This window comes from Ipomoea nil, unplaced genomic scaffold (genome assembly GCF_001879475.1).
Source record: "Ipomoea nil cultivar Tokyo-kokei standard unplaced genomic scaffold, Asagao_1.1 scaffold0688, whole genome shotgun sequence".
NCBI lineage: Eukaryota > Viridiplantae > Streptophyta > Magnoliopsida > Solanales > Convolvulaceae > Ipomoea > Ipomoea nil.
The window spans coordinates 2,207,334-2,225,072 of record NW_017617116.1 but is presented as its reverse complement, the minus strand read 5'-3'; the positions used below and the strand labels follow the sequence as shown (position 1 = coordinate 2,225,072).

The window sequence follows — 17,739 nt, the reverse complement described above, 5'->3', positions numbered from 1 at the left end:
CGAATAACAGGCATTCGCATTTTGCTCCTGGGTGAGCCATTCGCACCAGAGTGCAACTCTCTCTCTCTCTCTCTCTCTCTCTATATATATATATATATATATATATATATATATATATATATATATATATATAACAACCAAAATGGAGTTTATAATCCTTCTTCATATTTTAATTCCAACCACAAGAAACAAAGATGGAAGAAAGATGGTTAGTACGAATCGAGTGAAACAATATTTCCTTAAAATCTTATTTGCTACCCCCAAAAGTGCGAGTAGCGTTGTAGCCTAGGTTTCCTAGGAATATGAGTGCTTGATTAATTGTAACAACTTATTGCTTCAAAATGCTAAAATTCAAAAAGCTACTCAAAGTAGCTTTTTCGATCAGCTTTTCTAGAAAATCATTTTGTATGTAATTAGCTATTAACTAACAACTAATTTACCAAATATTTTTTTACAATCAACTAATCAAATTCACGAACTCAATGCTATCAACTCACAACCATTTACCAAACACCCCTTTGGCTTTCTCAACTTGTGTACGAGTCTCTTAATAACTCAACACATCACAACACGCATCGCCTCTGTACAAATACTAGCATAAGCAACAACATTAAAACGTGCTTTCAAAAAAAAAAAAAGAACAACATTAAAACGTGCTTTTTTTAAAAAAAAAACAACTTTAAAACGTTATATGCTAGCCACAACCCAAAAGTAATAATAATAATAATGAAAATAATAAATAGCCTAAATTGATGGATTTACATTCTGGACTGGATTTTCGATTTTTCGAATGATATTTCTCAACTCATCTTGCACACCAGACCTTGCAGGCGACATAATTTTGTCAAACCAGATTGAACCGGGTTGATGAATTGCGTCCAGATTGGAGTACACATCATATATGGACTCTGCTTCATCGTTCAAACTTTTTACTAAATCCAACCATTTTATTTCCTCTTGATCAACCAATAGCTTGTTGTTTCCATCCTTCCATGCTATCATCTGTATCCATTTCACAAATACCCAAACTTCATCTTATTTTCTTACTAATAAATAATATAGTATTTTTATATATATAATAACATATTATCATATTTTTTTAAAAATCTAAAATAAAATTGACGGGCCGTTAGTTAGATAACCTATGAGTAACCAATGTTAGTTTACTTTCTCATGGTCCTTTGTTGACTAGAATCACAATGCAGGATTTATAAAGCGTACACCCTCGAATAGTAGTTTTAGATTTTCCTCATTATCCAAAAAAAATTCACAACCTCACATGACGAGTCTTGGAGAGCGTTTCTTCTAAATCTTATTTATTTGGTCCAATTTTGAATTGTTAAAATATATAGGAAATAAGATGTCAACTCAAATGCGGTCATGTCTTAACGTGCGGTCGATGCGGACACACCATTAGTTGTGTAAAAATGTACCAATAGTGTTAGAAAAAACACACAACAATAAAATGTACAAACGCACTACACGCTCAAAAAAAAATGCATCATACCTCCCACGCCTAATTGTGCGTTTCCAAACACAGTGGTGCATTATTCATACTTAATGGTGCGTTTTGTAGTGATTGTGTACCTAATGGTGCATTTTTTAGTGCATTGGTGTATTTTTTGTTGTGTGTTTCTTAACACTATTGGTGCATGTTTGCATAACTAATAGTGCGTCCGCACTAACAACACGTTAAAGCCTGGCCGCACTGGAACTAGGCCCTAAGAAATAATAAGGAAAAATAACAATAGTATACCTTGGCCGGACCATCAAGGTCATTAGTGGAGTAGAGCTTAGCATTGTCAACAAGTTCACAATAACTTCTAAATGCAGTTGCAAATCTCTTGTGAGATTTCAATTGTGACTTCACCCTCACTGCCCTCCCAGTAGCTATTGCTCTCCTGCACCCAAAAATAAAAGTTAATGGATAATTCAAACCAAGTTAGTTAGGTTATTAACTTGGTAACCACAAGGTTACAAGTTTAACTCCGACATGAATGGTCTATTGTCTTTCTTAGTTTGACTGGTTGGTTTCAATTACCTGATGCCTCTAACAACAGCCAAATAGGCATCACAAACAACTCCCACCAACTCAACCCTATAAGCCCTCTTGGTTTTAGGCGCCTCTTCTTGCTCCTCCATTTGCTCCCAATATCTCTCTATCACCGTACCATCTTCTGCAATCTTGTAACCCTCCCCCATTCGATATCGGTGTTGGTGGACGTCTCGTGCCATGGCGATCGTCTGCTCCACGAACGGTTTCCATGAGAGGGTTCCATCCATGATCACATCGCGCCCTTCGTTTAGCGCTGTCACTAGAAGTGATGATGCAGCATCCGTCGAAGATTGATGAACCTTGACATATTATGACATGTATGTTGACTAAATGTCAATTAACACAAATTTATTCATCAAAAAAAAAAAATTAATACAAATTTAAATAATATTACGAGCTCAGCAATTTGAAGCATGTCTTGATGGTGGCCTCTAGAGCTAAGGGCTCTATAAATTACGTCTGTCTCCTTGAAAGCGTCGGCCTCCACCACCACCGCATTCTTTGCCGCTCCCGACCAAAATGAACTGCCAAATTAATTAATTAAACACCACAAATTATTAGTTATTTCTTGAGAACATTAAAACTATAATTTTTCACTTAAGCTACATGTATTTTAAAATTTAAACCCTGCATATTCCATGTTATAGAGTATAATAATTAATTAATTGCTTAGTATCTTTTCTAACTGAAACTTTATTCGAAAAGTCAATTAGACTCCGAAACTTTTAAAATGTACAATTAAGTTCATCAATATATAATTTTAGTGCATTAGAACTCGAAAATCAGTTATTGACCTGTAATAACAAGTCACTAGAGTTCCGTCGACACTCTGACAAGCTTCGAAGATTCGCCGAGGACTAACACTGGCGACCGGTGACTACTGAACGATTGTTGATCGCCTTTCAAGTTTCATCGAAGAAGGCAACCCGTGGTTGCCTTCTTCAAAAGCGACCGATAATTGTTTGGCAATCGTCGGTACGAGTCCCAGAGTATTGTCGGAACTCTAGTGTCACGCTATTACAAGTCACTAATTGATTTTTAGACTTCGATATACCAAAATAACATGCCAATGACTTAATTGCACATTTTAAAAGTTCATGAATCTAATTAACTTTTCGAGTAAAATTTAAGAGCCTGTTTGACCAGTTTCCCTAAAATATACTCCGTATTAATTAAAACATGTGGAAATTAAAGACATTACTCTTTAAGGATTTCTTTGAGAACAGTGCTCTTTCCGGCACCCATGCCGCCGCCCATGAGGAGGAGCACGGGGCTTCTCTCGCTGTGAGCCACCGGCACCATCACGTCCGTACGATTGGAGTCACTATTTGAAACTGGACCGATTATATTCATCTCCTCCACTAGTGTGCTGAACATCCTCGTCACTTTTAAGTCCTTTGTTATCTTCTCAAACCTCAGCTTCCTACCAATTCAATAATTATCCAAATAAAAATCAACACATATACTTTGTGAAGATCAATAATTAATAAAATATTCAATCGTGTGATAATACAACCAAATTTATGACATCTTAAAAATAATCACTAATAATTAATAACCCAAAAAAACCCATTTCCTTATTCTAACATATGTTTTGTTTGTTTTCCAAAAAAAAAAAACCATATGTTTTGTTTTTATTTTTGTGTTAGCAGTCTATTTGGACCACAAGATTGCGAATATTTTAAGAGTATGGACCGCCACGTTCTGTTCAGCCAAGTAGCCAACCACGTAACCACTGTACATTAATTATTCCATCACGGCATCACATATATGCTTGACTTTTGTAGATTATATTATGTGTTAGTTGAACAATACATGGTTTATCTCCATGTCAATAGCAACATCAAATTTTGGAGTATATATAATTTATAATCATGATTAATTTAGTTTGAGTTAAAAATAATTATTTTTTAAAAAGTATTACAATGGTAAATAATAAAAATATTGAATTCTGATCTATAAATAAGGACGATAACGTTTTTTGGATGACGAGGAAAAAACACATAATCAGAATTGAAGCATATGTTCCATCCAACTAAAAGCTTAAGTTGATAGTTGGAAAGTACATTTATATCTATATATTATATGTTCAATACGCTCCACACGTGTTCGGACTGGGCCGATTACGCAACACGTGGACTACAATTTCTTTTTCATCGGGTGACACGAATATTCGAACCTATAACTTTTGACATGAGATTAACTCTAATACCAAATTGAAGTATGCGTTCTATCTCAACTAAAAGCCTAAGCTAATAGTTGGATTGCACATTTATATTTATATCTTATATGCTCAACAATCAGTACTCGGTAATGTGCACTAAATAGTTGATATTTCTATTATTTAATATTGTAAAATTTCTTAAAGTTAATTTAAAATTTAGAGTAAATACCAGTAGACATCCTCCGACTTTGGTGGCATTGCCACTTTTAGTCCTCACATTTTAAATCAATCACTTCCAGTCCTCCTACTTTTTGTTTCTAACCATCTATGGTCCTTCCGTTACACTTGCCCATCTAATGCCGTTTTCTCAAGGGCAATTCGGTCCATTATTGAAATTAAAATTAGCTTAAAATTAGGCATTTTAATGAATGCAAGGCCCGTAATTTCTTCAAAAAAAATACTTAATACATTAATTATGAAAGGACCGAATTGCCCTTGAGAAAATTGCATTAGATGACCAAGTGTAACGGAAGGACCATAAATGGTTAGAAACAAAAAGTAGGAGGACTGGAAGTGGTTAATTTAAAAGGTGAGGACTAAAACTGACAGTGCTACCAAAGTCGGAGGTTGTCCACATGTATTTATTTACTCTAAAATTTAATAGATTCTTTATCAATAATCATTACTACCACACAACTTTACTATCATCATCGATGTAACAAACAAAGGTCCACACATTATTACCACACTTTTATATCATCGTTTCCACTATAAAAAATAAAACATTGCTAGTTTATAGATTAAACTATAAATTAAATTATTTTATAATTTAATTTTGTATAATATTGTGAATATAAAATATAAATATTTTAAAAATACATTAAAAGCTCTTTTAAATACAAAAATCAGAATTAAAAAACTATAATAAATTATTAAAGAAAATAATAAGCGAAAAAAATAATTAACTTCACCAAAATACATATAAAATGATTTTGTGTTTTTTTTTTTTTTTTTGAAAAACTAATCACATCGCTAACTCATTGATGGAATTACGAAACTCTACTTAAAAAAACGCTCTCATAGTCTCATGCCTATCCCTCACGATTTAATTAATACATTAATATAAATGTGAACCACACTTTATTAATTTAATTACTCAGTATATTAAATGACTAATGCATAGTTGGCAAATACATACTCGGAGATCTGCATATCATTCTTATATACTCCCCCACTTATTATTATAATTTTATAATTAAGAATGTATTGTCCCCTCCTCTGCCACCCCTCCCCCACCATATGGTGTAGCATAATAATATATACCCACAAATGTTTTTATCCGAAAAGCATATGTTACCAATTAAGGGAATAATTTGTATTTAAGCAATGATAAAGGAATCACCTTGTAGCTGCCATCACTGCATCCTTGAACTTTTTCTGATCAACATCAACACTCAAAACCTTCGGAAAAAACCAAAACATTTGCTTAATCCAAAACCGTTCAATTTCTTTTATTTTTTAGGTAACAAGAAAAACCTGCTATCACTACTCAGAATTGTACACTAGGTAAATTCTGCCTTGTGACCCAAACAAGCAAAGTATGTCGAAAAAATGATTTAAAGATAAAGAGAAACGAAGAAAAAGATTACCTGGCAAATCATCAAAGGAACCTTGCTCCAATGAAATGCAAAATATGAATAGATTAATGTATCCAACTCCTCCACCAACTTCTCACCCAACTTTATAGCATTTGGGTCATCTCCAAAATACTCAAAGATCCTCTCTTTACAACCCTTGGATCTCTTCAAGTATTCTTGGGCCAACTCCCTTAATTGGTGGCACTCTTCTCCCTCTTTGAACCCCATTTGCCTCACTACATCATAAAAAAACAAACAAATAAATCAATAATAAAATAATAAAAATTATATTTTTAGCCCCTCAATTATTCTATATTAGTTGTTTTAATCCTTAAGCTTTTGTCCTTGTAGTATACCTCGTATCTTTTGAAAACAGTTACGCTTTTAATCCCCAAAACAACAATATCATTACACTATATTAGAATTTTACTAAATGCATATGTATTTTCTTCTTTATAACCTCTTCAATTTCGATATTTCGTCTACAAAACAGAATTTGGCAACTTTCATCCTAAAATATCCCTCTTCATATGCAATAGTGCACTACATTTTTATTTTCTTTTACATGAATATGTTAAAATAAAGTTCTCTATTTTACACAGTGTTGTAAAACTCCCGCCTAGGCGCCGGCCAGTCGCCTTGTGTATCACCATAATCGGTGGTCTAGGCGGCCTCCTAGGCACCGACTAGGCTATCTAGTCGGTCGATTAGCTATTGTTCTTTTTTTTTTTTTTTTTAAATGATTTATTTCACTCCAAACGACATCGCTTTGAACGAAATAAGCCTAAATTGTTCAAACTCTAAATTTTTTTAGGATAATATTTAATATTTTAGTATTAACTATTAAAGTATTAAATATTTTATAATTATTAGTCTTAAAAAAATTTAAACATATCTTTAAAAAATTAACAATAAAATAAAAAATACACGAACGTCTAGGCACCGATTAATCACCGCCTAGGTCCCAGGTGCCCGAGGAGCACCTACCGATTTTTTCAACCATGATTTTGCATACCAAATACCAAGACTGAATGAGGATTGTAAGGAAAATACTACATGAACTCCTTCTTCTTACTCTCAATTTATACTCCCTCTTACAAATTTTACACGTATACATTTTTCCTGGGACCCACATAATAAAAATATCCTATCATAAGTTGTCACATCATGGAGTAAAAGTGAGGAAGTAGAATTTGAAAATACATGTAGTAGAACTTGGATTATAATTAACAAAGAAACATTTAAAAAAAAAAAAAAGTTATAATACTCGTGTATTAACTATTAAGTAAACCATAACAAAGTTTAAGAAGTCTTAGATCCAGGGACTAAAATTACAACTTTTTCAGAAAAGTTAGGGGTATAGTATATTATAACGACAAAAGATGAAGGACTAAAACGATTAATATAAAATAATTGAGGGGTTAAAAATGCATGTTTATTTTTTCCTAATAAAATATTTGGTAGGAAAAGCCATAGTTCGTTGACTTTGATGAATAATTGCACATATATATGCATAAGATCAGAAAAGAGTTTCCAATTAAGAAAAAATGGAAATGTAGTTTGGCTATGTTGAGACTGGATTTGTTGAACAAGTGTGTTAAAAGTTAAAACCACAATAAAACTAGAGTTAATTCTACCGGAGGTCTCTTGTTTTTTGTGGCAATTCTAAATTTAATCCCAAATTATTGTTTTTGCCATTTTACTTTCCAGACTATCATTTTTTGGACATTTTTAGTCATTCTCATGATTTTTTTCTATTTTTAATAAGGATATTTCTGTCTTTTCATTTTTTTTTGTTATTTTTCCGGTTTTAACCAGTTTAATTGGTTTAGAATTTTACTAAAAATTGGTTGAAAAATATGGTTACTAAAAATCAGAGGTTACTTAAAGTTTCAAACCAATTAAACTGGTTGAAACCTGAAAAATAACAAAAGAAAAATATGAAGAGACAAAAATATCTTTACTAAAAATAGAAAAAATAATGAGAAGGACTAAAAGTGTCAAAAAAAACGATAGTTTCGAATGTAAAATGACAAAAACGATAATTTGGAATTAAATTTAGAATTGTCACCAAAGACAGAGAAACTCTGGTGGAATTAACTCATAAAACTACTATACATACCAACGTAGATTGAAAACCTTTCGACCCGTCCCACACGACCGGAATCGGATGTTTCGAGAAGCAGCGGAGCGAGGAAATTGTGGAGGTGGTCATCCTTGGAGCGCTTGGATTGGCGGTGGCGGAAGTGCAAGGCTAAGGCGGAGATTATCCCCAGGAAGGACGATGCTCCAATTGTGTGGTTAGATTCTTCTGTTTACAACAAAAACCTTACACAGATGTATATATGTTTATAAGTGAAATTAAAGATGGAAGAGTATATGGGCTAGTTCTTACCTGGTTCCATTTCGTGGAAACTGGAAATGAGTGGGAGAATAGAATGGAGGACGATTTAGTTTATTGTCTGTGTGATAGTGATAGGGTTTGGGTTTGAATTTGTAGGGACTAGGGAGCTGAGGGGGAATGGGAATGGGAGAGAAGAAGAGTTGTTTATTTGGGTTTGGTAGATTTGATTGGCAATTTAATTTAAATATTAATGGTGGCACACCACCACGACAGCTACGGCAAATTATGCTGTGCATCCGCATGGTGCATACGGATGCAAAAATGACGTCGTTTTATTAAAAACGGGCGTCTCACTTAAAAAAAAATCAGTTTTGATTCATAGCAACAACATTATATTGTGCATAATTTGAACTAAAATTCCAGAATCTATGAACTAAAATTCCAGAATGAATGAACTAAAAATTGATAATGAATGAACTAAATATCCATAATGAATGAACTAAATATCCATCGTGAATTAAAAAGAAATCAGTTGCGATTCACGTCTAAATATCCATAATCAATGAACTAAAATTCCAGAATCTATGAACTAAAATTCCAGAATCTATGAATTAAAATTCCAGAATGAATGAACAACATAATGCTGTTGAGGGGAATCGAAATTTTTTTTTTTTTAAAGTGGGATGCGCGTTTTTAATAAAACGACGTCGTTTTTGCATCCGTATGCACCATACATAGTACATACGGATGCGAAACATAACGCTCCGTCAGCTACACTCTTTGTCACGTTGATTGTTCCATTTGGCATATACTAATGGCTTATGATAAAGAGTTTGCTACATATACTTCCTAATCTTATTTTTTAAATTTTATTTCATGATAGGGCGTCTGATAAGTTACTTTTTTCATGTGATCCCAATATAAGTAGTTTACATCAAGATTTTGAGTATGAGAATACAAATTGAGAGTACATGTAGCATTTCCTATAATAAATGAGACACAAAAGACGGTTGGCTAAGTTTGATAGGATATCCACTTATCCAGTATGTCAGTATCCACACCAGTGAAAGGGCTAGGGCATGGATTGTAAATTTAGGTAGTATGTTTCACTTTAAAAAAAAGTGATTATTTTTTTATTTTTATTATTTTTTTTTTTGTTTTTGAATTCTTATGAGACGGTCTTATAGCTCATGAATTCTTATTTATGAGATTAATCAGATTAATATAAAAATATATTATTAATTAAAAATAAATTGCTTGTTATTTATAATGAAAAATGTAATATGTTTAAAGAGAAATGTAATATTATTTTAAAATCAAAATTTATTTATGGGTTATATAATTACTCATGAGAAAAAATGTAATACTAATCAGGGATAAACTAATTAATCGTTACTTATGAAAAAAAATGTGTAATACTTATAAAGGAAAGTGCGATACGTATTTATGAAAAATTCTGACTCATCTAACTGATGAGGATCCATGAAACGGTCTCGTAGGAGATTTTGTCTTTACAACAAAATTATTTGCAATTTTAAAAATTTGAAATTTGATTTGTAAGATTATAAATGTACTTTTTGGGATACTTTTGTCTTTTTTGTAGTATTATTATTATTATTATTATTATTATTATTATTATTATTATTATTATTATTATTATTATTATTATTATTATTATGTGAAATTTGAAAGTGAGTTGAACCTGAATGAATGTAAAATAAATAGTAATAAATTGCAAATGCAATGATATACTTAGTATGAAGTATGAACTAACTATTGAAAATGAAAGGCTATTGCATGGGTGCAGTCTAGTCCTATAATTCTTATACCATGAACTAAAGTTCACAATGCACTGATGACTCTGGTGCATATATATTTGTCTTATTATGTTGGTATTTTTGTGTTTTGTGTTATGAAATATGTATCTTAGGAGTATGAATTCTGTACATGAAACAAATTAGTAATTGTCTTTTATGTTATGAATTTATGTGTCTCGTGTTGTGAAATTTTGTGCCTATAAATATAAATTATGTACCTAAATCAGATTTGAAAAATAAGTAAATATATAACATGTGTCTTGTGTTGTGATATTTTGTGTCTTGTGTTATGAAATCATGTACCTTCCAAATATGAATTTTATACTTCATAATTTCGATCTAGGGTTCATAATGCTATGTGGACCATGGTCCATGATATAAACTACGACAGTCCAGCAATAAAGTTAACAACAACTAAATTAATTAAAAAAAATACCTCTTATCCTTCTATGTAGTTTTCAATGCCAGACAAGATAAAGCCTAAAAGGTAACAACTTTGCTCTGTTTAGTAGTTTTCTTATTTGATAGGATTAGCTCAATTAATTATTTTTTTTAGTGACTTGCAGCAATGGAGGTTGAAATATTTTTATTTTTAAAAAAATCTCATGGTTTAATGTATCAGCTTATATTATTAGAAAAAATTTCAATAGTTTAATTAATCTTCTTATGTATTATAAAAAGAGACAGAAGTTGATGCTAGTTTTTCACCTAACTTTTTTGGAAGGTTGTTTTGTTAACCTAAAATTGAAGTGGTTGATAATTTCAATCGCATAAATTTGGGTAGGAGAGGTAAGAATTCTATGAAAATGGCATGATTAGAGTCAATCTCAAATACTACTTTAATTGTTCCAATCTTATCAAAATTGTAAATTGTTGCATATATCTTGCATTTGTTGACGAAGAAGTAGTGGATAATTTTTTTTTTTTTTTTTTTTTTTCAATCTATAACAGGGCATTTGGTTGGAGGGAATTTAAATTCCATTCCCACCTAATTTCAAAGGCCACTAAATTTCATGGAATTAAAATCCTATACCCCCTTGAGATTTAAATTCCATGGATTTTAGGAAAAAAAAAAAGATAATGATTAGACAAAATTACCCTTCTATTTTTTAAACCTAAAATTGATGCTTGACTTTATACTACTTATTCCCTTTCAATCCACATGTTTACTAAACATTAGAATTGAAATACTCAATAATTTTATTACTGTAAACCAAACACTAGAATTTAAATTTCAACTTTATTCCATGGTTGTAGTAGGCGCTAGGCGCTAGTCGAGCGCCCGGACAGCGCCTAGCGCCTAGGCAGCGCCTAAGCGGAATCTAGGCGGGCGCCAAAAAAACAGTGGTAGACTTGCAGTTTGACAATTTTAATGAGGTTGTTTTCAACATCTATATATATATAAAAGTAAAATCCTCCTATTTCATTTTCCCGCCCAAACTTTTGTAGTAAAACTTATTTGGTAATCAAATGTAAAATAGAAATTAAATAAAATCAATATTGTTTCCATAATCACGTATTAACCTAATTGGTAAATCTATTAATTGGTAATATTTTTTCCTTATATTCATTTACTCATTTATTTATATTGAGTAATTATATATAGAGATATAGATATGTATATTAACATATAATTGTTACGACTCCAATGTTTATCATTGCCCAGGATATTTCTCCATTGAAAACTTGCAGAGCTATTAGACTGCATTTGGTGCGCACCTGGCCTATATGAAGTCCCATAGAGAAAGGGGAGTGATTCCATAAAATCTAGAGAGTGCATGTTTCATGATCAAGAGGTATTTTTTTTTTCAATTTTGCTTTTTTCTACGATTGCAATATTTATCATTGCCCTGAATATTTCTCCATTGAAGACTTTCAGAGCTATTAGATGGTGATTGGTGTGCACCTATATGAAGTCCCATGGAGAAAGGGGGTGATTCCATAAAATCTAGAGAGTGCATATTTCACGACTAAATGGTATTTTTTTTATTTTGCTTTTTTCTAGAACTCGTGTTGTATATGAAATTTGGAAAAAGATGCATTCCAAAGCTGCTTCCTATACTGCAAAAATAAATTGCAAAATAACACTTTTCTTTTTTACTCCATTGTAGGGAACTTCATGCTCATATACCAAGGGAGCATGTTGGTAAGTACTGTAAGCTTTTCAAAGAATGAAAAGTGTATGCCATTAAAAAATGTACGGTGATAAGTAATTTCTATACTTACAAAAAATGCACTCATTATTTTATGTTGTAATTCAACTATGCTACTTTATTTAAAGAAAAAAAATGACAACTTTCCTAGACAAATTTATTTATTAAAATCATTTTCATCTTTGAAGTCTGTAGATGATAAACAGTTCGTTGGTAAGTTTCATTTACAATTGTAATCTACATCTGAATTCTCTCTCTTTTTTTTTATTAACATGTTTGACGTTATTGGTAGGGTCGTTGAAATATACTCCCCATTGAATAAGATCATTGCAGGGAAGTCCTCTTAACTTATTGATTTTCTAATTGTACGTGGATACAAAGTAAATTATCTAATTTTGTTATGTATTTTTTATTAAGTAGTTTATTTGTTTATTGGGACAATCAATTGAAGGCTACAGTGTGAGATCAACATATACCAAGCGTTGAATTTTTTTTTTTTTTTTTTTTTTTTAAATTCTGACCTTCCAAATCCTATGGTTGTTCTTATGCAATTGTGTAGAGTTAAGAATGATACAAAGAGTTAATCTAAACACAAGTGTTTTAACTTTTCTTTATATTTGAAAGTGTATGAATAAGGACAAGTAATGAATGTTCTTTTTTATTAGCCGGTTATAAGATATGTAACTCTTGATACACAGCTCCTTTTCAATTAGGATTTCCAGAGTTTTGTGATTTTCTGGAAAAGTAAATTTATTATGTCTTAATCATTATCATAATGTTTTTATCATTTATTTTTGTACATATTTTGTTTATGATTGTCATTTTTTTTTTTTTTGTTTTAAGTTTACGTGTTGATTAGAGTTTAACAAGAAGCAATTTTAGTGATTTTAATTAAATACACATACTTTTCAAATTCATGATTAATGTTAGTATTTGATGGAGGAATTGGGTTTGGGTCCGTAGAGTGAATAGAAAAGTGGTCTATGGAGTGAGGAGGATGTAGGTCAGGTTGAAAAGGTTCAGTGTACAAACCAAGCAAAGGAGCAAAAGCTTGGGGGTCCAGATAGGAAAGGGGGAAAGTTTAGGGGTCTTGGTAAGAACGGTCAAGAGTTTAGGGGCCTGAAGTGTAAAGACTAGAAGGGTGTGGTGCAAAATTCAAAAGTAATTTTGGTGTCAAGGAAAAAGGGTGCAAAATCAATGAGGGGCAAGATCTAAAGCTGAAAGGGTGTTGGATTGCATGCCTGTTGCACTAGGCAATGTCTAGTTGGTCGTACTGCCTTATTACCGGGATTCGATCTTATAACTACTCATTTAGAATAATAATAAAAGTGTCATCACATTATATAATAATTGACATTATTTTTATAGTAAAAGACATTTTTGGTTCTAGACTTATAGTGGCACGGATAATTTTAGTCCTCCATAAAAAAATCATACAATTTGTGGACACTCTTATTGTGACGAGAACAATTTTGGTCCCCCGTCTGCATTCCCGTTAGATGGTCGTTTGAAATGAGGGTATTTGTGTCATTTCATGCTATCTCCTTCTCTTCAATGTTAGTCTTGGCAATGCTGACTGCGGCTGCGCCCTTCTCCACTGTGTGCGCCTTCGCTGGCGTGGTTTCCAAGGACAGTGAGACGGTGGAGAGGGATTTGTCGAGCCTTGCCGGCCCCTTCGTGAACCACCGTGAAATCGCATTCCAGCCACTGTGATGTTTAGAGTAATATCAGAGGATTGAAAATGGTCAGTCTCGAATTCTTTCCCCATTTTCTCTAATGTTTTTTATTCTTAGTTCTTTCGTTGTTGTTGGATTCTGTTCAGATTACAAGGAATTGGTGTTCAAAGGGTGTGCGAACCAGAAATCCCAGGATGGACTAGGTTTTCTCTCAAAATCTGGAGACCCTGTTTGAGACTCTGGTGTCCCAATCGTCTGCCGCTATGTTCTACAAAACTGCCGCCGGCAGCGGCCAATCGAGCATCGCCGGACTGCTCCAAATTCCGGGACGACCTCTCCGCCTCCGATTGCAACGATTGCATGCAGAAAACCACCGACATGTCCAAGAACCTCTGCGGCGACTTGTTCGCGGGTAGAGTTCAGCTAGTCGGGTGTTACATCATATACGAGGTGTTTGGTTATGGCAAGTCAACCCCACCGAGCTGCTCTACAAGCTCTACGGGTCGACCTAGGCGAGCAGGTCATGGTTCGACGATAGAGTGGAGATGGCGCTTGGGGAGATCGCGAAGGGCGTGGAAACCGGAAACGGGTTCTACACCGGCGGTTATGAATCGGTGTTCGTGCTCAGCAGTGTGAAGGCGATTTGGGAAGGAGCGGCCTGTGCGAAGGTGATTTGAGAAGTCAAAGAGCAGTTGCGGCTCCGCCTTCTCTGCCCAGCTGCGACTCCGCCATCTCGCCCAGATAACCCTCCAAAATTTAACAAGATTTCCTCTATATTCATCATTAAAATACACCCATTAATGGTCATTCATCGGATTATAGGGACAACACATAACACTCAAAAGATAGTAGTCATTAGAAGGAGATAGCATGAAATGACGCAAATACCCTCATCTCAAACGACCATCTAACGAGAATGCAGACGGAGGACCAAAATTGTTCTCATCACAATAAGAGTGTGCACAAATTGTCTTATTTTTTTATAGAGGACTAAAATTGTCCGTGCCAATATAAGTCTAGGACCAAAAATGTCTTTTACTCTTATTTTTATTATCTCTCCAAAAGAAGACAAAAATATTATAACTGTTCCTAGCTATAATACATTTTACCCATAAAATGAATAAGATTTTTGTTGTTCATATCTCACTTTTTTCCTATCGTTTTCTAACGCAATTGGTGTAAGCAAAATAACGTGGCTTTTATTATAATGTAATTTTCATATTTGATCTTTAAACATTATAGGAAAATTGTAAAAAATGTCCCTCTATAATATGTCAATTATCAATGTCACCCCTGAATTATAAGTGGTGAAAATGTTGCCCCTCAATTATCAAAATGGTGCACATATAGTCCCTCCCGTAACGGACCTGTGGTTCCCCACAGCTGTCCATCGCTGGTACTTCGAATCGAGGGAGGGAAAAAACAACTAAATTACATATTTACTCCGACTTAACGGTGTCGTACACTAACGGGGAACCACATGTCCATTACGGGAGGGGCTATATGTGCACCGTTTTGATAATTGAGGGGCAACATTTACACCACTCATAATTCAGGGGTGACATTGATAATTGACATATTATAGAGCGACATTTTTTACAATTTTCTCAACATTATATTTGTCATATTTGGTTCACAATTGTTTTTGTAGTCAAATTTAGTCTTTCTAAAAAATAAAAATCTCTCATACAAAATAATTAGAGTGATCACATTTCTAGCTTAAAGTATATCGGTTTGAACACATTAGTGTTTTTAGTAAGAATATATATATATATATATATATATATATATATATATATATGGTTTTGAATTAAAATGTGACATATTTTGATATATTTTTGTATCAGTAATTTATTTGAAATGACTAAATATGACAAAAATAAAGTAATGTTTTGAATGTCTACGTAAAATAATATTTAGGAAACAAATATTAAAGTAATTTAATAGTTGTAAGGGTAAAATTAAAAATAATTAGTGAACAGTATCATGCTATATACCCTTAATTTTATCGCTCATAAACCAATTATTCTATAATGTGACAAAAATCCTAAACATTAATACAATTAATATTAAAGTAATAAAAAAAATAGAATACTAATGTCTAGGATTTTGTCATATCATAAAGTGATTGCTTTGTGAGTGGTAAAATCATGGGTAATTAGCATTTTCCACATAGTTACTATTATGTTAGTTTGTTTTTATTTAGGATGTATGATAAGATTGAACTTCAAACTTAAGAGCTCTTCATTGCTCCAACCATGAAGAAGATGTATATCGTGCGCGAGATGTGTCTGATCCACTAACCTTTAAATGGTTGTATAATAATATTCATAACAAAGTTAAATTCCTATCTCTCTTATTTTTGTTTTTTGTTTTTTGTTTTTTTTTTTAAATCATCATTGGCAAAGAGATTGTGGCCTTGCTCGTACGAGCTTAGCTCACTAGTTGAGTAGGCAGTATTTGGGAGAAGAGACCAAGGGTGTGTTTGGTTCGCACATAGGAATCGGAATCGGAATGGGTATCAAATACTTGGTAATGTTAATCGGTTTTGGTGAAAGTATTTAACATGTTTGGTAGTAGGGTAGAATGGGAATGGTTACTAATAGTAGTGGTTAAGAATGAATAAGGGAATGAAACCCTTATTGTATTTGGGTATGGATTTTTCAATTGATGGTGTATTCGAAACCCATAGTAGTGTTCTAAAAACCTATTAACCAAACAACAACAATCACTTTCATACCCATTCCTATGGGCAAAATCCACCAACCAAACACACCCCAAGATTTAAATTTTAATAGCGATAGTGTGGAGATTATGTCCAAAGTAGGTAGATATATTGTGCGCATTGATATTTAACCATGTCTGCTGAACTATTGAATTACGGTAATTTACATCCTTCCTATAAGACCGAAATGTGGGGCCTTGGGGGTTAGGGAATCAATCTTTTGGAGAAGAGATTGTGGCCTTGAGACATCAATTAATGTAAAGTGGACATTAAAGATAAATTGAAGTGTACGACGAAATCCACTTGATTCCCAGATTCATTTTAGAGGTATTGATGCTTAAAGCCTTAAAATATGAGGATAATGATAATATCCGGACACCATTATTACACTCATAATAATTACGATTATGGCTTTAAAATAAATTTTTTGTTCTTACAATTATTTTTAATGTTCGATTTTTAGATGTGATATTATTTATAATTACAATTTCTTATATACTACCCTAGTTATTTCCATAGTTGTTTAACTCTGGTGCGATTTTTGAGGGGATTTTATCAGTGATTAGGAAAGAGTAGATGGTAAGGGAGAGACCGGTTCCTCTTGGCACTGGTGGTTGGAGGAAGATAACTCTAACACATAGGTCAAGAGTTTGAAACTGGTACTCCAAGATGGTAAGGGAGAGAGAAAAAAAAAATATTTTTTTAAAAAATAATAATATAAAAAGAAGGGTTAGGCGCGCCTGGGCAAATTATGCTGTGCATCCGTATACACCATGCATGGTGCATACGGATGCAAAAACGACGTCGTTTTGTTAAAAACGCGCGTCTCCCATTAAAAAAAAATTCAGGTTCGATTCCCAGCAACAACATATGAACTAAAATTCCAAAATCGATGAACTATAATTCCAGAATCTATGAACTAAAATTTTAGAATCTAATCTATGAACTAAAAATTCCAGAATGAATGAACTAAAATTCCAGAATCGATGAACTATAATTCCAGAATCAATGAACTAAAATTCCATAATCTATGAACTAAAATTCCATAATGAATGAACAACATAATGCTATTGCTGGGAATTGAACCTGAATTTTTTTTTTTAAAGGGAGACGCGCGTTTTTAATAAAACAACGTCGTTTTTGCATTCGTATGCACCATGAATGGTG

General features: G+C 32.8%; 1 protein-coding gene and 1 pseudogene across 2 annotated transcripts; one reads left to right on the top strand and one right to left on the bottom strand.

Annotated features, from left to right (window-relative positions):
• Window positions 1–502: 502 nt before the first annotated feature.
• LOC109176054 lies at window positions 503–8,401 on the bottom strand. Of its 2 annotated transcripts, none has more exons than XM_019325473.1 (10): window positions 8,253–8,401; window positions 7,980–8,168; window positions 5,870–6,093; window positions 5,623–5,681; window positions 3,258–3,479; window positions 2,451–2,580; window positions 2,042–2,355; window positions 1,757–1,901; window positions 680–1,002; window positions 503–610 (listed from the first exon to the last, which is right to left on the bottom strand). In XM_019325473.1, the coding sequence occupies exons 1-9, from the start codon at window positions 8,260–8,262 to the stop codon at window positions 745–747; spliced, it is 1,551 nt and encodes a 516-aa protein (XP_019181018.1). In that variant the 5' UTR covers window positions 8,263–8,401; the 3' UTR covers window positions 503–610; window positions 680–744. The 2 variants fall into 2 exon arrangements, with proteins under 2 accessions (XP_019181018.1, XP_019181019.1); XM_019325474.1 differs by having other exon boundaries at window positions 503–619; window positions 689–1,002.
• Window positions 8,402–13,683: 5,282 nt separating this feature from the next.
• On the top strand, window positions 13,684–14,687 carry LOC109175411 (annotated as a pseudogene).
• The last annotated feature ends 3,052 nt before the right edge of the window (window positions 14,688–17,739 follow it).

Coding starts and splice junctions, on each gene's coding strand:
- LOC109176054 (XM_019325473.1), bottom strand. Junction 2,581..3,257: donor CTCAAAGAAATCCTTAAAGA/GTAATGTCTTTA, acceptor TTAATTTGGCAG/TTCATTTTGGTCGGGAGCGG. Junction 1,902..2,041: donor GCTGTTGTTAGAGGCATCAG/GTAATTGAAACC, acceptor TTTTGGGTGCAG/GAGAGCAATAGCTACTGGGA.